This window comes from Tachysurus vachellii, chromosome 18, assembly GCF_030014155.1.
Source record: "Tachysurus vachellii isolate PV-2020 chromosome 18, HZAU_Pvac_v1, whole genome shotgun sequence".
NCBI lineage: Eukaryota > Metazoa > Chordata > Actinopteri > Siluriformes > Bagridae > Tachysurus > Tachysurus vachellii.
Genome location: NC_083477.1, coordinates 17,909,829 through 17,930,031, shown reverse-complemented (window position 1 = coordinate 17,930,031; position 20,203 = coordinate 17,909,829). Strand labels below are relative to the sequence as shown.

General features: G+C 37.8%; 2 protein-coding genes across 2 annotated transcripts in view; one reads left to right on the top strand and one right to left on the bottom strand.

The window, feature by feature from the left end:
• Positions 1-2,902: 2,902 nt before the first annotated feature.
• Positions 2,903-7,441, bottom strand: si:ch1073-303k11.2 (leucine-rich repeat neuronal protein 4). Its single transcript, XM_060892958.1, has 2 exons — positions 7,068-7,441; positions 2,903-5,020 (listed from the first exon to the last, which is right to left on the bottom strand). Exon 2 carries the CDS (start codon positions 5,011-5,013, stop codon positions 4,267-4,269), a length of 747 nt encoding a protein of 248 aa, XP_060748941.1. The 5' UTR covers positions 5,014-5,020; positions 7,068-7,441; the 3' UTR covers positions 2,903-4,266.
• Positions 7,442-15,114: 7,673 nt separating this feature from the next.
• slc16a2 (solute carrier family 16 member 2) overlaps positions 15,115-20,203 on the top strand; it is a 28,773-nt gene continuing 23,684 nt past the window's right edge. The window contains exon 1 of the mRNA XM_060892320.1: positions 15,115-17,012. Within this exon, the coding sequence (XP_060748303.1) occupies positions 16,661-17,012 (352 nt within the window). The 5' untranslated portion in view covers positions 15,115-16,660. The remainder of the gene's footprint in view (positions 17,013-20,203) is intronic.

Sequence of the window (20,203 nt, the reverse complement as noted above, 5' to 3'; positions counted from 1 at the left end):
CCAAATGTCCTTGTTAGTTGTAGTCATATTTAGTCATTCACATATCTTTTTTTTTGTTAGTCAAGTTTTAGTCGACTAAAAGTCTCGTCATTTTAGTCTAGTTTTAGTCAAAAGAAAACTCGAGGTATCTTCAGTTTTAGTCAAAAAATTGTAGTCTTTTTTAAAATAACATTACTGAGATTATTACTGATAAACATTTACGATAAACACGAAGCCGCGAACGCGTTCTGAATGTTTTAAAGACGTAACAGCTGATGAAAAAGCAGAGACAATTGTAGACGAAAATGAAGAGAGATTTTATCTTAGTTTTTATTCTATACAAAACATTTTCGCCTCGTCTTTTTTCCTCAACAATAATGCATGTTAATTTAGTCTTAGCAGCGTTTTTGGACAGTGGTGCAGTCTTGTCGTTGTCTCGTCATGGAAAAAAAAAGGTTGTTGACGAACATATTTCGTCTCGTCTCGTCTCGTCTGACGAAATTAACACTACCCACAAGGGGAAATAAGCACTTTTTACAACCATGGTGAGCAGAAAAGCCTGGCAAAAGTAAACCTCAGCTTGAAAACAAAACTTCTGTGAATCTTAGCACAGGTTCACTGAAACTGGACGGTTGAAGAGTGGTAGAAGTCCAGGCAAGGTCAGTAAACTGTCCAGTAGCTGGTGAGTGTTTTTATATATCCACACAATGCCTTTTTACATCTGGTAACATCAGGGCCGGCCCTGGCCAATTTGTTGCCCTAGGCAAGATTTCACCTGGTGCCCCTGGAATCACAGACAATTGTGTTCCGATCATTTTGTTCATAAACGTACACAGAAACAAACTGCATAGCTTTGTCCTGTTTTTCTTTATTTTGAAAATATTTTGGAAACACACACAAACTATATAAAAAAAAGCTATATTACGGAGACCTTGCTTTCCTTGCCTTTCTTACAGCAATAAAATATATATAATAAATATATAAATAAAATACTTCTCAGGTAATAAAATATATATACATAATATTAATAAAAATAATAATTTGGGCGCACGGGCGCCCCTAGTGGTGGGCGGCGCCCTTAGCATTTGCCTATTCTGCCTATGCGCAGGGCCGGCCCTGGGTAACATTTCTTCTTATGACTGTGGTGATAGATGGTCTAAAGGAAAGTGACCAAAATACCATTAGAAATGTCTTGCACGGGTTGCAGTAAATCACAGTATGCTTATTAAAATAAATAAATTGCCTTCAAAACATTGTTTACAGCATTGTAAACTCTAATATCACTGCGACACGCTTGGAGGTTTTAGTTTTCAGTATTACCATAAAGTCCAATTAATTACTCCAACTAATCAAGTGGCTTCCTGAAATTGTAAAGGGTATTTCTTCCAGTTTATTAAGCCATTTTATGTGTTCTGTTTTAAAACACTAAAATAAATAAACTTATATTTCTAGGATGAAAACCATATTTACCAAGAATTAGCATTTTTCTGGTTTTTCATTTTGGTTTATTCTGGACAGGAAACTCACCTGTTCCTAGTTGAGGGAGGCACGGTGGTTTAGTGGTTAGCACGTTCGCCTAACACCTCCAGGGTTGGGGGTTCGATTCCCGCCTCCGCCTTGTGTGTGTCGAGTTTGCATGTTCTCCCCGTGCCTCGGGGGTTTCCTCCCCCGGTCCAAAGACATGCATGGTAGGTTGATTGGCATCTAGCTCATGATTGCATGAGTGAATGAGAGTGTGTGTGCCCTGCAATGGGTTGGCACTCCGTCCAGGGTGTATCCTGCCATGATGCAGGAGGTAGTTCGGATAAGCGCTAGAAAATGAATGAGTGAGTGAGAGTGTTCCTAACTGGTTAATTATTTTGCCTATTTATTTCCTTGTCTTCTCTATGTATGTGTTGGTTTATGTAATCGTTTTGTTTTTTGTCAAGTGTCTAGTTTTTGTGATTTTTTTTTCTTTTTGTTTTTAAATTGTTTTGATATCCCTGCATTTGGTTCGGCTTTTATCCTTGCTGTGGCACCTGCCGATTTGTGACACCACTAATCATTGACTTTTGGAAGGTGGGTGGAAACCAGAGAACCAAGAGGAAATCCCTGCAGACACAAAGAAATCATGCACAGAAACAACACCTAGACAGTAACCTAAGGTGTGGATGGAACCTGAAACTCACCAGCTTTCATCAGATTCATAATTTGGTCTGTTCATATTCCTATTAAGCAATTGTTCTAGATAAAGTTAGTCAAGGAAGTCTTAATGGCCATAATTTTACCATTTTGCAGACACCTTTATCCAGAGTGACATACATTTTTTTCATGTTATACAACTGAGCAATTGAGAGTTTAGGGCCCTGCTCAGGGGCCCAGCTGTGGTAGTTTGGTAGACTGGGGATTCAAATTCATGATGTTCAAATCAGTAGTCTAATGCCTTAAACACTAAGCTATCACATAACCATTTGTTAAATTACACATAATTTGTTCCATAATGAGGAAGTGATGTTTTAAGTTTTATCTAAAAGGTTTCCTTTATCTTGCTTTCAATCCATTTCATTAAAAAAACTGAGGCGCACACACAAACTGTAAAATACTTTTATCAAGGTTTCACAATAATTCAGTTGCTCTTCTCGTTTATAATTTTATCAGTATTCCTTTGGCTGCAGCTTTGGGTGTGAAGTTTGACTGTCAGGTAGCAGTCATGTGAATTTGCACAGTATCAATAAATCTATCATCCACCAAACCTTTGCCACTTTACTTAATGAGACCATCAAAAAGCCCAAAAGCAAATAGGTTGTGCAACGTTATGGTTTCCCTCCGCATAAGTATTTCCACACTACTCTCCTTGGATATTACTTTATGTTTAGTCAAAGAATTGTATATCAACACCTACAGATATGATTGATGTTAAATGAATACACAAATCTTTTAAGGATCATTTCCAAAATTTTATTATCACAAAAAAAAAAAAAGAGCATTTCTATGTGAATACAAAAATCTATAAAGCTTTACAGAAGCTCCAGGCTTCCTTGATGTTCCAGCACCATTAGTGGAATTAATCTGTAAAAAAAAAAGACTATAATTTAAAATGCCTCTAAAACTTATGTAACATGTTGACTAGCTGTAAGAAGGGTTGCTAAGTGTTCAGTTGCTAACACAGGGGTACATTAGGTTATTTCAGTTCTCAGCTCTTTTCTGCTGCTCTATTGATTTTTTTTTTTAATTTAATAGTCCATGTTGATTTGTTCTTCATGTCCTGACCCAATCTCCACAGGCATATTACCCTCGGCTTCTTTCATGGTCAGGCTGCAGTGCATCAATTCCCAATGAAAGGAGTCTCTTGGAACGGTGATTAAAAAGTGTGTTTCTGTGGACTTTGTAATTTGTCCATCACCTCCAAAGAACTTTTCCTGCTGTTTCAATTAACTTGTACTTATGGTTGATGTGATAACCATGGAAAGCTGTGTAGGGGTGGACAAATTATAAACTCACTCACTTGCTCAGGATGCATTTAAAAGCTCCAGCCCAGATTAATAAAGACTAATGGAAATAAACAAGCACATTGTCATCGGGACCTTGACCAGAAGTCCATGGGCAACATTTTGACTATGAGCTGCAGTGTTCTGTTCTTCACACAAACATGCATTATTTGAGTCGGGATAGTGTGTCTTTAATGACATGATTACTTAAGCTAGCAAGAGAGTTATATGACAAACCTACTTGTGAATTAATATCAAACAGCTTAAACAAATGAGATGTTTAGGCTACTTATTTGTCCACACACATTGACTGAGGACTTGGATTCCAATCAAATAGGAGGTACACTTGTTAGTTGATTGGGAACCAATATGAACTGGTTTAAGAAGTGGAATTAAGGGTTACTCCTTGGTGGATTAAAGATTTGACCACTGGTCTAAGCTATTGTTAAGAGAGCCCAAACTATCCCTACCCCTGTGTCTTTTCCGTTTCTCCCAACTTGTATTAACTAACCTGATGGCTCTAGACACTGAAGTCTTCTATGTCAATCATACCCTTAAATGAGGACTATCAAACCTTCCTTGGTAGGGCTTTAAATTTGACCCTTATCCATGGTGTTTGAAATCGTTTCTTGGTACTGATTTGTTTGTATTGTCCTCAAGCTCTCCCCACCATCCCTTTGACCATGCCTCATACATTTTTTTGAGCACTGTTTAAGAGCATATGTTTGATAATTCTTCTAGAAGCCTTCCCCAGAGCCTACTCACTAAAATCTGGCCTCTTACACCTCTAATTGAGTAACTTGAATTTTATCCCATCCAATCACAGTGTTTCATTTGTGGTGTAGGATGGATTTCGTAGTCCCTCTTCATCCACATTCGCATTCTTCCTACCCCTCCTCCATCTCCACAACAACACCACAGCCAACACCAATGCAAGCACCAAAAGTCCGATGGCCCCAGCAATGACCCATGACATCTGGAAGCCCTGACTGGACTTATGAGGGTCAAAGAGAGCACATGATGTTTCTGATTCAGTGCTGAATCCGATGTTATTTCCTGCCACCACACAAACTCGTGACCCAACCTTTACTCCATTCACCGAACCAGTACGGGAAGTATTGCTGAAAATTTGTGGCTCGTGTCCTTCTTCTGTGATGACTTTGTAGTAGGTGACTGTGGACTGTGGTGCACACCAACGGACCTCAACCAGTCCATGCGCTCCCTGTTTCAGCTCTTTGATCTCTGGAGCTGAGGGCAGCTCGCCTGGACCACTAATTCCAGGACAGTAGCACTTAGTTTGGGCAGCAATTACAGAACAGGGAACCTTGGGAACCACACAGGGGTCATATTCACACTCCCGAGGGATAAACTGAGTGGTAGTGGCCCCAGCCTTTTCAGGGACTTTTGAACTAGGTTTGGGGGTTTCTTCATCACTGTCGTCATAGTCTACACCGATGTAGCGGATACGGGTTTTTGTGATAGGAGGCCGAGATGCTAATGGATCCACAGAGGCGGCCAACAAGAAGTCCACCAGCAAGGTCAGCAGTACGAGTGTAATGTTCTGCATTTTGATTCTGTAAAAGGGATGAATGCAAAAGTTAGCAACAGTCACTTGTACAGCTTTTGTCTTCTTAATTATGAGCTTCAAACTGTATGGGAGTCCTGACACTACAGAACTTGTGACCAGGTCTCAGGAATCAGTCAATAGTGTAGCAGTTGTAAAAGCCTCAAACTTCGTTTGTAATTGCTGGAAACAAATATTTTCATTATGTATGTTGAAATAACGATCAATTACACCCTTTAAACTCAACCCCATTTTAATAGGAGTTAAAGGCTGGCTAATTTACATCCCCTTAGCTAGTTACTGTTCGGTACAAAAGGTAAATCTTTGTGCCTTTTAGTATTTTTCATGTGTAAACACGAACAATACAATATACAATAAAGTGTACTTTTAAATAATGTATAATGGTACATCCTAATAAGAGCCATACAAAAAGTACAAAAAAGATCCTACCCTGATGTTCTCACCACATTAACAATGGAAAGTACAGTTTAGTGCCTTTTATTTCTGAGAATCTACCAGGCGTCATGTCATGTCATGTTGCAGAGAAACCGCAAAGGGCCCCGTCCTGAAAACTTCACCTCTGACTGGTACAAAGCACTAACCCTGGAGACTCATTGGAAAAATGCTAAATAAAAATCTTCTGACAGCAAATGAATAAAAATTCTAACACCTTCTGACTAATCTTAATTTGGCTTATTATTTCTTATTATTTTTTACATTTGTTTCCACTTGTCCTTGGTTCCTTACACTTTATCTACTCTTAGCAATCCTAAACGAAAGAAGCAAGAGGTTATTCTTGTTTTTTATTTTTCTTACAACAAGGTATCCGGGATACCCCTGGATTGTAATTTATTGTCTGCGGTTGGATAAACATTAGGGAAAACCTGCCTCTGCTCCCATACATGGGCTTACAAAACTCACACACAGAGTAAACTCTCAGGGTCTATTCTTACTCCAGACACTTCATCCCAGAGGTCTGTTACCGTGGGAACCAGGCTAAACCACATGGATATGAGACTGCTAGCTTTTTTTGGGGGGTGCAAGCTTGAATATTCATTAGTATTGTCTCCGTTCACTTCCAGGCCTCAACTTTCTGAAGCTCTTTTTACTTACCAGTATTTGTTACCACACAGTTTTACAAGTAATTAATCTCACTGAAAATGTCTTTTTTATATAGTTCAGACCAGGATTCGCAAATATTTCCAGAATATTCTGATATTTTTTTTAAAGAACTGAATCACTCAATCACTCTCAGTATATGAGTATCTCAGTATCTCAGTTGTAATTTTCAATAAACTTGAGGAACCTGAAAAGTAGACCTGAGCTACCCTTGTGGCAATTCAACACACAATGGCTGGATTGTTATACCAATATCATTAGAAATTACATCATTAAATACTCTTCTTGGGGCACTTGTCAGAACGTCTAGAACAACCCACAGTACTGAGTTTGAATGTTTTGTGGTATAATTTCTTTCTAAGCAAAGTCACTTATAGCATTACTAACCCAATTACTTGTTAAAACACAATGTACAGTAATGTGCTGTGATGGGGAAATAATAAATTATTCGGTGCTGTGATGCAATCAATACAAAGTAAAGTTATTACACTTGTTAAGGAACATGTCCAACATTTATACCAAAGCTAGTCTAGGTTCTGATGCATTACACACCTTAAGTATAAAACTAGGATTAAAATGGTGTGGAATTCCCACTAGGTTAGCTTTTGAACCCAGAAGTAGCACAAAGTTTGATTATAGGGTATCTTCCATTTCAGCTTTTCGGTTATTTTTAATACTTGTAGCTATTTTGCTCACCAATGGACTCCAGCAGTATTTTTTTTATTCTAAATGGAATACTGTATATTTAATTTTTAAACATATCAGCCTGTTTAAATGGTTACTTGAATAAAAAGGATTATTCAAACCTCACTAACTCGAAGTAAACGCATAATGTCGACTTCAAGAAGTTTGAATTAAAACTACAACGTATTGAGTGATTGGAAAGTTTAGGAATATAAAAAAAAAACTTCATTAAATAGAAATGAAGATGTGCTTACCTCTAGAAAATGAAATTCTTTTAGTGTTTGGTTGCGTCAAATCTTTTTTTCTCTCCCAAACCTCTTGCACTCCTCCGCTGGTGATTCCTCTCTGAAGAGAACTGGTTTCACTGCATCCTCTTTTGTTCCCAACCAAGAAGTGCCCCCTCCCTCTCAACACCCTTGTTTTCCTCCTCCTTATCCATGACTCTTTCTCCCTGCCTGCTCCCTTTTTTGGCACTGGTAACCGGGGCCAAGTGCTTTGAGCATTGCTGAATGAATTTCCTTCACTGAGAAAGCGAGACATGTTCGAACACATCCATGTGTGTGTGTGACACAGTTGTTACAGAAGTTGTTGTCAGAAATCACACAATTACTCATTCCATATATTTTTGAAATGCTCAGCAGACACTGGGTGCGTGTGAAGTGTGTCTGGTTTTGGAGTGTTTTCAACTCACCAACGTTGGTATTCTTTTGGATGCTGTCCAAGTACAGAGTAGAATGTTTTATTGTACATTTACGTTTTATTGTTATATTTTGTAAAGCACTTTGTGATTTTATCTGTGAATTGTGCTATATAAATAAACTTTACTAGAGTCTGTACTCACATCTCCATGGCAATCTGTCTCACCTGTGAGTCTGACGTGTCAATGACACACTGTTTTGTCTGCTTCGATGTAAAGAAAAATGTTTGGCCATGTGAATCTACTGCTGCGTAGGGAAAGTTCTCAGCTCAGTTAACTTTGACAAAACAAATAAACAAAGAATATTATTATTACAAGAGGGATTGCTGCTGTGAGGCAAGTTTTCTTTTGTGGTACAAACAGAATTATTTTTGCCATCCTGTACAGCTGCATTACAAATCAATTATATAACGAATAAAACACTTAGGAGCATGCTGCTCTAGGAAAATAAATAAAGACAGTTTAGAAGATGTTACAGAGAAAACGGAGATCAGAGTCAGAGTTTTGACAAAATGTTCTTGAACATCAAGCCGAGTGCATGCGTTGCGTTATGCGAAACAGCCACATTATAATAAGCCGAATTATATCAGAACTGCATATTTTAAACATAAAGCAGATTTATTTATTTATTTTTGACAGCTTGTGGTTACTTGAGTTTCTTCATGGTTCAGAATGAAACTAAATGTTTTTACACATCTGCAGTCTAGCCACTTTGATGAAACACACATCTGATAACAGAAAGACAAAACATGCAAAATAATCATAGCAAAATTACGAGAACGGATGTCTCACGCAGGTCATTCGTGTCTAAAAATCGAGATCTTATACCAAGATAATCTATACATCTCCCTGCCTTACATGTTTTAATGGTTACACTTTATTTATCATAGCGTTGTACCATTTGTATCTTAGTGAAAGAATGCTTTTATTCAGTGTCTCTGCCCACGTTAGTCTCCCACATTTTCTCCAATTCCTCTTTCATTCCTTGGTATTTCAACCACTATTTATCAGTATGTGCTGACGATTTGGTGGAATCACAAGTCATGTGATTTGTGTTCTTAGTCTTTTACAAAAGCAACACTATTTTTGTTGTCACAAAAAAAAGATGTGTAATGTCTCAGCTCTGTTTGGCAGAATGATATCATGATGCTCCCACCACCATGCTTCACTGCAGTAGTGGTGGTCTTGAATTTTGTTTGCTAATTAAAGTCTTGGATTGTTTTTTTAATGTCTATATTTTGTCTGCACTTTCCATAGAACAGCACCATGATCTTATTGTCATCTACAGTGTGTACTTTTGAGACTTCCGGCTATAGCAGAAATGGTGATGTTATTGTATGTTATGTTTAACTGGCAGAATAAAGACATTTATATCCACAGGCTAAGGCAGCATGAGGGCTGATCTTCATGTCGGAACAGGCATTGACCAACCCGCATGCTCCTGTTTGCTCTGACTGACACACATGCCCGTAAATGCTGTCTGCTGTGCCTCTTCGCTTCCTGTCCTCATGCATGTTGCATAATGTCTGAATTCCTCTTTTCTATCTATCTTTGTTACTCTCTTTTCACTTTCTTTAAGCCTTAACACCCCTCTTTATCTGAAACTAGGATTAGAAGAAGTCATTTGGACAGAAATAGGTGACCTCCAGAATTTTGCCTTTGCCTTACTTGCATTCCAGGATTCCGTTGAGAAAAGTGATAAGAAAACATGTCTCTCGATTTAATGACTCAGATGCTTTTTAAGTGCATACTGGGTACTCATTTAATTAACATGATTAATAGTATAAATCCTAAATTATAGGATTTATACTATTAATCATATTAATTAAATGATCAACTCAGATAATAAGTGTATTTTATTACCAGCTTGTGAAAAAAACCTGATTCTCATTCTCGGTCAGATCAGATGTTAGGTGTCCAGGTCTCGTTTGTTAGAATTGAAGAATTCATCCTGGCCAAAATCAGCAATGAAGTATGTGCATAATCCCACGATCCCATAATGCTATTTTCTGCACACATGATGACCTGGAAAAGAATTTGGAGCATGCCCCTCAATAAGCCTCAGGCAAATTTGTGTAAACACTGTGTATGATTTTGTTCATTTATAAAGCGGTGCTATTGATTCTCAAATCTGATTGGTCAGAAGTTTGATTAACTTCTTATTAATAGAGCAGCAGCTCTGAAGGCAAATTATATTAATACTTTTTTTTAAATTGTTTTATTGATTCTTTAGTAACTGTATTCTTAATTGTGTTAATGTGTTTTTAAAATAACATGAACCACGTATGCATAAAGTCAAACAATCAATATCAAGGTGTTGTAGTGCAGCCCGATATGTAACAAAGCTGCTGTTTTTCTAGTAATACCATACCCCAATGTGTTGTATTCCCTAAACACCATTGCATCATAGCTACAGTATCATGGTCATGGAGTAACACGTAACTCACAGCTGATGAAGTAATGCAAAGATTTCATAGGGGCTGTCTAACCATCATGTGAGCTGCTCCACACCGCTACACATCCACCCATCCACCTACAGTCAGAAGATTCCATGAGTACCAAAAGTATTAGTTATTCTAACATGATGATGAGTAATACAAACATGACTGCTGCTAATATAAAGATTTTTATTATATTAAATTCTTGATCCTGATTGGCCAGAAAATTGTTTTTTTTAAAAATTATTATTATTATTATTATTATTATTATTATTATTATTTTTACAATACTTCCGACTGCAAGACAAATAGCAGTAAAAATAATAATAAAATCTAATCTAATGTAATAAAAAAATATTACTATATTAAAATATTATTAAAAAAAACATATAGTAACAACTTGTTGTAATGGTTAATAACAAGGATAATACTACACATGGAAAAAAAAGATGATGAACTGTTGGTTATTATGTGGAATTTGGGTGGTGTACAGAATAGTCACATTTCCTTTGTATTGCATTAGCAAACATCATCAATACTTACTGACCCCAGATATTTCTGTAGTGCTTTGTTCAACTGGTAAGATATTTGTCACTGGATATCTGAATACATAGATGGGTTTTTGAGCTCTGACACTGAATTAAAAAGTCAGACGGACCTCATTCCTCCCTCTCCTGGCCATGTGGGATGTATTTATCATGCATTATTATGTGGGTGTGCAAAGATTATTGGTCAAAGCATAATTTCTATGTTACACTGGTGGGAGACATGGAAAAACATCTGGAAGTGATCCCATGTTTCCAGTAGTGATGTGTGATTGGGGTGTAATAATTGCTCCATCTCTAATTCCCCATAATTGCGTGAACATTCTACTTTCCCATTACTAGCCATTAGCCATTAGTTAGCCATTACTAACTTTTAGTAATGGCACAAATAAAAACATGTTAAACCTTGCTATCCAATTCTTGTTTCTGATTGGTCAGAACGTACTGGTTAATTTTTAACACTGGAAAAAAAAAATTGCTTTGTTCATCTCTTCAAAGCAGTTCAGGGCTCTGGTACTGGAAATGTCTATTAAATTTAGTGTTGTGATCAATCACTTAACACAGACAATAAACAACAATGTGATGACAGTGAAATGTACCAAATATGTCACAGACTCACTTCTAGACACTGCTACATTAGGAATATACTTCTCAGCAATGCAATTCAAAGCATTAATATGACTGTGAATGTATGTACAAAGTCCCAGATTTAGAAGTCCCAGAGGTAAATAACTATTTAGAAATAGAGACTGTTCCATTTGATAGTGTTTTCTTAAACTATTTTAGTGCTTTAAATAAGGAACCCACTGGGAATGCTATCCGTTCTTACTTACTGAACAAGCTGTACTCTATTCAGGAATTTATTTAGGCACATGGGGACAGTCATTATACTCCAGGGAGGTGTGTCATATATTCCATCCTCTTTATAGACATTGAATGTCTATAATCTAATTGTACTACCATTCTGAAAAAAAAACAAGAAAAAAAAAAACACTTTTCTTCTTCTTCATAATATTATTATCAGCTGCTATTCCAGACTTGTGTTTTATTTGTTTGTCTTTCTCAATTCACTTAGGTTCACTGAGGTTTTTCTTGTCAGATTGTGACTCAGTGCTGCCCCTTGGTGGTCTGCAGAGTGCAAATCTATCTTACATTTACATTTCTGGCATTTAGCAGACACCCTTATCCAGACTGTCTTACATTTTATTTCATTTTATACACCTGAGCAATTGAGGGATAAGGGCCTTGCTCAGGGGCCCAACAGTTTTAGCTTGGAGTGTCGGAACTTAGAGCTCCCGCCTCCAAGTGGACATATCGCAAGGGTGGAATATACTTTTAGATTTTTAACTGAATATTAACTATTTAAACTAAACTTAACTGATACAAATATAAACTTTATAATTGATACAAATAAACAATGAGACGATTTTCCAGACCTGGATGAGTATGAGCAAACTTTTTTTATTGCAGTCAATCAGCCATCACCTCTATTGAGCTCAAGGAGAAATCTCTTAGTCTAAAGCAATCAAATAAAAAAAACCCAAAAGGCCTGTAACCCAAAAAGTTCTACAAGTTCAACTAGTTTCCCAAAGTTCTACCTCGTTCAAAAAATTCTAAAGTTCTTCTAACTCTCCCGAGAAAATCTCCTCAATATACTGTATACCCTGGCACCTCTAGGTGCTTCCTATACATTCAGGTATTGTCTCATTAGTTCCTCATTATTACATCATTCACATGACCTTTCTCAATTCCCCTTATTTTACAAAAATACCTCCTATGCCTCCTAAGTAACTTTCTCTGGCTTCTCCATATTTCCAGAAAAACAAAGTTTCATATGCCCATATATCTTGTGGTTCAATCCTATTTTGTCAGCTACAATGAGTAGGTTTCCTCATCTATTTTCTTGCTATTCTATACTGTATATGTTTCTACTGATTATATAATTGATAATTGATTGATTATATGTTGATTATATAATTGATAATTGATTTTGCATTATGGTAAAAGTCTTTATATTGGTTATGTTATACTGCTATTTTTTTGTCAAGCCCTTGCTGTTTATATTGTTGCTTTGTATATAAATGGAGTTCTATGTTGACTCCTTAAGCTTGCTAAACTTATGAACTTTTGCTATGATTTCAGTCTTTATTATGATCTCAGTCTGTCACTTTCCACTGCTGCTTGCACATACTTATTTTAAGCCTTAGTTCCTCTATTTCTAAAGGCCAGCTGGTCGAATGATTCGGCCATCTCGCCCTACTCCCTACATGAGGCCTGTTTCAGCTGACCTGACTGATTACCGTCGCTTTCAGCTGTTTCATATGACCCGTGATCTGTTTTCGTTCATGGAACAGCTCTGTTCACCTGAACTCCCTGAGCGTCCATTCATGCCATCACACATTGTGAAAAAGCCTCTGACTCGCTCTTCCTCCACCCAAACCTCTTTGTCCTATAATTTTATAATTACAATAAACTTCTTTTCTTGTTGACTCTGGTCTATTCCCATACATCTTATGTTAATATTCTGTAATGCATAATACTTTACTTTGGGGCATTCTCGAGTCTCAAGATTTTTTACAACAGGAGGACCTGGGGCTTGAACTCATGACCTTCTAAGCAGTAGTCACCTTAACCCCTTAATCACTAGGCTCTTGTCTTATGTATTTCAAGCATATTTTTGAGGTTATGTTTGTTGTTTTCTTGCTCAAAACCTTTACATGCTAAAATGTATTGAAGCCAACTGAAGATTTCAGAAACATTACAGGAGGTTATTATTATTAATGAAGATGCCATGAAGATTTTGGACCTCCACTGAGATGAGGGCGACTCTGTGATGATCCTGAGGCATTTAGAGATGTTCCAGCTCCAGTTAGACTCTGCTATACTAAAGAGGAGATGCCAACTCAATATGGTCTTTGAGGACAACAATCTCCTCATCAATACAACATTTATCAGACTGTATATTTTTAATCACGCCCTCCAGTGTCACCCATGTGAGGATGAGGTTCCCCTTTGATTCTGGTTCCTCTCAAGGTTTCTTCCTTCACCATTCAAGAGAGTTTTTCCTCCGCACAGTCACCTGAGTCTCCTCAGACTTGTTCATTGGGGATAAATACAAACACATTTAAATACATCTAATATTAATCTTGAATTTTTTGTATTTTATTATTCTTTATAATAACCTTTTGTTCTATGTTTATGTCCTGTAAAGCTGCTTTGAGACAATGTCCATTGTTAAAAGTGCTATAGAAATAAATTGGAATTGAATTGAATTAATGAACATTTGTTTAGAATATGTAAATAATATTATTTTGTAAGGGGGGCACGGTGGCTTAGTGGTTAGCACGTTCGCCTCACACCTCCAGGGTCCGTGTTCGATTCCTGCCTCCACCTTGTGTGTGTGGAGTTTGCATGTTCTTCTCGTGCCTCGGGGGTTTCCTCCGGGTACTCCGGTTTCCTCCCCCGGTCCAAAGACATGCATGGTAGGTTGATTGGCATCTCTGGAAAAATTGTCCCTAGTGTGTGAGTGCATGAGAGTGTGTGTGTGCCCTGCGATGGGTTGGCACTCCGTCCAGGGTGTATCCTGCCTTGATGCCCAATGACGCCTGAGATAGGCACAGGCTCCCCGTGACCCGAGGTAGTTCGGATAAGCGGTAGAAGATGAATGAATGAATGAATATTATTTTGTAGTCATATGTTTTTTTTTAGCCATTTTGTGATTAGGAATATATATATTTTTCCTCTATAGAATCTGCTCCGAACATCATGGGATGAAGGATAAACACACTCACAAGTACATTAAATCACAGAGAAGCCTGTAAGATTGGAGAAATTACACCAGGAACCCTTGCAAATTAAATTTTATCCGGATATTCCTGACGTGTTCTATGACACAACACAAATCTTAGTTAACTTTGGTGCTTGGACCCCTAAATACGTATAATATCTCTCAGTGTGTACACCTTGCCTCATGGGTGCGTCCCAATCTGCACAATACCTGCTCGGACTATGTGCAAACAATCCATAAATTACAGTGTGCACAAACAACACGAGGCGATATATGTTTGTCTTTTCTACAGTCATTTATTCAAACTAAAAATCTGTACATGTGTTATAAATTTCTCTTTCATTTTGACCCAGTATTTAGTATGGTATTTTGCGGTTTAAGACGCGTCCCATATGATACTGCGGGTGACTAGACAGAAACATTGCGTTTCCTGGACGCAGACAATAAGGACTGGACTAGACCCAGAAGATAATGCGTTTAAACCCTTTAACATTCATTATCAGGTACTGATTTATAAAAGGATTTATAAACGTCCGGTTCATCTTATACAGCAAGGAACGGGTTTATCACAGGACGAACTGATCTACAATGTCAGAATGTAGACTAGTTATTGATGTCAAAATGGTGTCAACAATCTGCTTTAGTTTGCTTTCATTATCGTTAGGTTGAAAACCTGTCGTAGTCTCGAGCACGCGCTGCGCGCTCCCGTAACTGCCACTGATTGCGTCATGCGCTGATCGCTTCTTTCAGGGGTGCGTCTCAAATCGACGAGTTATTTCACAATCAAGCTCAGGGGTCTTCATATACATTTAAATTATATGTTTTGTGTATTATATAACATTGCAGTTTATCAAAAGTTGTAAGGAAAAGTTAGCTTTTAAGCTTAAGCGATGGATACTTTGTTTACGTTAGTGTATAGTGTTGTTTTATATTAGCATTTTACGCTGTGCAGCTTGTGACTAGCGTCACAGACAAGACTCCCTATTTAATAAACATATAATTACAGTCTGATTGTATTTAAAAATTATGTTTCGCTAAGCAAACCAGAGAATACGTAGATAAAATGTAAAAAAATTAATAAATAAAAAATATATCTTTTTCTGATGAACGTTTGTAGCCTGTAGCTAGTCTCTGGTCTGATTAGCATCCCTCAGATAAATGACTAACAAATCCATGTAACTGGATAAACCGCAGCGATTAATGTTTAGAAATCGTCAATGAGGGACAGGGTTTTTAAATGTTTATGATATTTTTTACTGTAGTTTTTTTAAGCGCTCAGTTTATAAGTGTAATTAAGAGGTTTTTCTCGTAAGCTACCGCGTGTAGTTTACGAGTAAAACCTTAAACACTGAATATCACAGTGTTTAAGTAGTCTAATGCTAACACTGATGATAAGTAAGTAGTTAAACTGATAGCTAGCACCTCTCTGTCTTTGTGAACGTGAATAACTGTAATTATAAATAATGTACAATTCTGACTATGCTAATTTTATACAGGTCAAAGATGCTATAATAAATTAGCACCGGCAGTTCCTTCTGAGTGACCAAAAAAAAAAAATGCTAAAGCGCTATATTGTTCCGCTAAATAAATGTTTTGCCCTAAAGTATTAATACAATGTTCATCAGAAAAATCAGAAAATGATAAAAACGCCAGGATCATATTAATTTGGAGGGAACCAAATTAAAAAATATATATTTTTTGCCATGTAAAGTCACATATTCAGTAATATTTAGTTATATTTGCCTGAATATGACGTAACACGAAGCGTTTATACCACCGCTTTGTAGACTGTAACGGATAAAAACTAAACGCAGTCGGTTTGAGACGCACTCCGGATGAACCTGGAGACCGGCGCGGGGGGGCGGGTCCGCTCTCTGCCACCCGAGCCCGTGTAGATAGGTTTGTTTAGGAAGGTGAGAGAGAGAGAGAGAGAGAGAGAGAGAGAGAGCGCGAGCGAGCTGTTGAATGGAGACGGTTCTTGGAGTTTATAACGGTGTCCGGTGCAGCTGGGGGGCGTTAAACACGCGTGAGAACCTGCGTCTCAAAAGGCTCACGAGGCTTGTGATCGCCACAGCACGAGCGCTTTGGCTGTTGTCGCTGTTTTGAGACTTTAATACCGGTGCAGTTTCTCGGTGCAGGTTTGGATCGAAGAGTTCGTGTCGAGCTGCGAGAGTTCAGCGCGCGCACGCATCCCATCCCATGTAACCTTTGCTTTTCTGCTGTTTACTATTTCAACCAAATTTTTTTAAATACTGATAAATATACATATTACATATATAACCCCTCCTCCACCTCCTTCACTCTTTGGCGCACGCGGTGCTCTACGTTTCATGCAATAAAAAAAATACTTTTATGGACACTGGTGTGGGCGCACGCATGCATGATGAATCCGGCAAACAGCAACTGCATCACCGAGATCGGTGACAGGACGCGCGAGCCCGATACCGAGCCCAAGCACGGGGCTTTGGAGTCAGTGGAGCGCGCTTCCGGTAAGCAACCTCCCTCCTCGGTGGAACAGGGATGCCAGCTCGGGCACGCGGAGGAAGAGCAGGTGCACGCGACCCCAGCGCAGTTCGTGCCGCCGGAGGGAGGTTACGGCTGGCTCGTGGCGTTCGCTGCTACCTGGTGCAACGGCTCGATTTTTGGTATCCAGAACTCGTTCGGGATTCTGCACGTGATGCTCGCGCAGGAGCACGAGGACCCCGACGACAAGGCGTCCCAGTTTAAAGTAGGTGAGTGAGCTTTTAGTTTCCATGGCACGCGCACTGAGTGCACCGGCAGGTAAGCGTTCAATGCCTACTAAATGTGTTGTACATAAATGTCTCCAACAACGTTTATAAACAACTGTGGCCGATGGTTGACCTCTCATTGTTACTTAAATGGTACCCTAAAAATATTTTTAGTGGTTTCACATTAAGGGTCACTGAAGCATCCTAGTGACAAAAGACTTATTTCTGAGTTTACACTTGATCCAAAGGCTTCTTAAATACAGCTTGTACCATATGTGTAATAAAAGGTGTAAATAATGTCTTACTCAAGTCTCCTATATATAAAAAAGTAGGAAATTATGTTTAGATGAGACACATTTTTCCCCAGTGGTATTTGCTTAAATCATAAGTTACAAGTATAAATAAGTTAAATCTGCAATTCTTTGCAGTTTAAAGAGCCAAATGAGGCTGCAACTGTAGTTATTTGTGAATGTTTATGAGCCTATGAATGAGGAAGAGGGTTTTAATCCAGAAAATCTATTGCAAGCTGTTGCTGGTGTAGAGATCATTGTAGCCTGAACATCTACTGGCTTGTCTTTGTGAGGTAAAAACAAACCTGAGAAAGCTGAGGAAACCCACAGACACAGAGAGAATCTCCAGAGAAACACTTTCTTTTACTTTCACAGGTAGAGTCATGTGATGGTTAGGACACAAGATAGTCTACAGAGCACCAGATGGATTTGTTTCTTTGTCTATTAATCTTGTTTTTTCTGTGCATATCTCTGTTTATGTCCAAAAAGCCTGCAAAACATCTCTGTCTTCTCGACATGTGTGTGATTGCGTGTGATTTGTTTGCTCTCTTGTGTACAAAAAAAAACACTGCAGAGCTCATCCTAAAAGTGAGCTGGAGATACTGGACATTTGGGGAAACTAAAAAAAATTATATATTTTTTAAACTGATTGCTTTATGTGTTTTTAAAAATTGTAAATTATGGTCCTATAGAACATGTTCTGAAAAAAACTGAGCGCTTTCTGCTTAGGACATTATTTACATTTCCACTGTTTACTGTAGAGTGTCAAACAAATGAGGATGAGGTTCCCTTTTGAGTCTGGTTCTTCTCAAGGTTTCTTCCTCATGTCCTCTCAGGGAGTTTTTCCTTTCCGCCGTTGCCTCCGGCTAGATATGTAGTATTATAAGGATAGACATATAGTATTTTAAATTTTATGTTAATCTTTTTTTTTGAATTAATTTTAAACTTTAATTGTATATATTCACTTATTTATTTTTATTCTTATTTCTTCTTCTTCTTCTTCTTCTTATTATTATTATTATATATTTATCTCTTTTTCTCTCTCTTCTGTTTCCATACTTCTGTAAAGCTGCTTTGAGACAATGAGAAATTGTTAAAAGCACTACACAAATAAATTGAATTGAATTGCTGGTCAAAATATCTGATGGATGTAAAAGACATATTTGCACTATGCAGTATGTACGCTGGCGGCTAGCGGATGAATTTTAGAAGGTTAGTATCATCTCAAATGGAACACTAGCGTGTAAAGTCAAAAACTGCCAAATGCCTGTAATGCGATGCTGCCAGCTTTAGCAGAATAAACTGAATTTAATATTGAATGTGGGCCAATTCAAAAGACAACTGTAAGATTGTCCACTAAAGTGTCATCAGTCAACTTGAACATTTTTTTCTCATCCAGCACCAGAGCCTGGTAGCCCCGCCCCTTTTCCGCTACGTATACAAAGCGACGAATGCATGAAACGTCCAGTATTCCACAATTTTTATTTGAATAAGTGCCTCATCTATTTATTAAAGATGTGGAGTTACTCAAACTGAAATTACTGTATTATGCATTTGACAGAGGGTATTTATATAATATAATGTAATATAAACCTCACAGCCAGATCTCCTGTCAGAACTGCTGTAGAAAATGAATCGATTAAACTGGTTGCATAAAACAAACCAGTTTATTCTCCCCAGCACCAAAGCAGCACATTTTAAACATTATATACAAGGTAGAGGACAGGATCCGAACCCTCAATCCTGGGTTATTTTATAATAATTGGTTTTAACTTTTTATAATTCAATGTAACAGCTACAAACAGTTACCACAATCAACTGTTTTCTGAAACATTATATAAAAAAGTTTGTAGAAATAAAATAAATAAACAAACAAACAAATAAATAAATAAATAAAAGGTTGTAGCTTTAAATCTGACTGCTATGAAGCACTCACACTGGAGACGCCTTTCATAAGCGCTGTGTCGTCGTTGTAGTCTAATGTGTATTTTTAGTGTCTCTTGTTATTACAATGACCGAAAAAGAGCCATTATCAGTATGATGTCACTTTGTTCAAGTTTGTCACTTTATTGGATTTCCCCCTGAGTAGTTTGAGCCCGAGTTAGTGACAGAACATTGCGAGAGACGGGAGGATGAGCAAGTCGTATTGTGTGATCAGTGTATTTATGGCTGATTGTTCATCGCTTTTCCCTCTAGGCTCAACGCCTGTTTGACAAAACCAGGTGTCTCTCTTTCTTACTCCGTCTGTGCTCGGTTTTCTTTTTGAATCGGCGGAAAAAACAACTGCCATGTTTCTATATAAAAGTTTATCGACTTTAAACGGGTTTAAACCGCCATGTCTCCACCCTTCTCTTTTTAATCTCTTTTTTAATTTGAATGTTCATGTCTCTTTCACTCCTTTCTATAGATTACTTTAATCTCCCTTATTATTTGTTCCTTTTCTCTGTTGTTTGGTCTTCTTTCTTTTTTTTTTTTAACTTCTGTTTCTCATTTCTTCTGTTCTTCTCTTACTTTTGTTTCTTTTGTTCTTTTCTTACTTTTACCTCCCCCTTCTTTTTCTTCTGTCTGTGCCTCACTTATCCTCGCTTGTCTGCCAGTCTTTCAGACTCTTTCTCTTTTTTTTCCCTACTTTCTTTTTTTTTTCTTGCTCTTTAATTCTATCTGTCCCTGTCCTATAATTTACTCTTTGTTTTGCACTTCTCTCCTAGTATCTCCTTTCTCTCTCGTTCTTTGTCTGCCAGTCCTCTTCCTCTCCTGTCCTCTCGGAACTCTCTGACCGCAGATCCTCTGAAGCGTGGAGGTTTAATCTCAGCAGGGGATTAAAGTGGAAACTCCCGTTTGCATAAATACCGCTCGGTCCTGCATTAATCCTGAAACACGTTGGACGATTCTGTCCCATTTGAA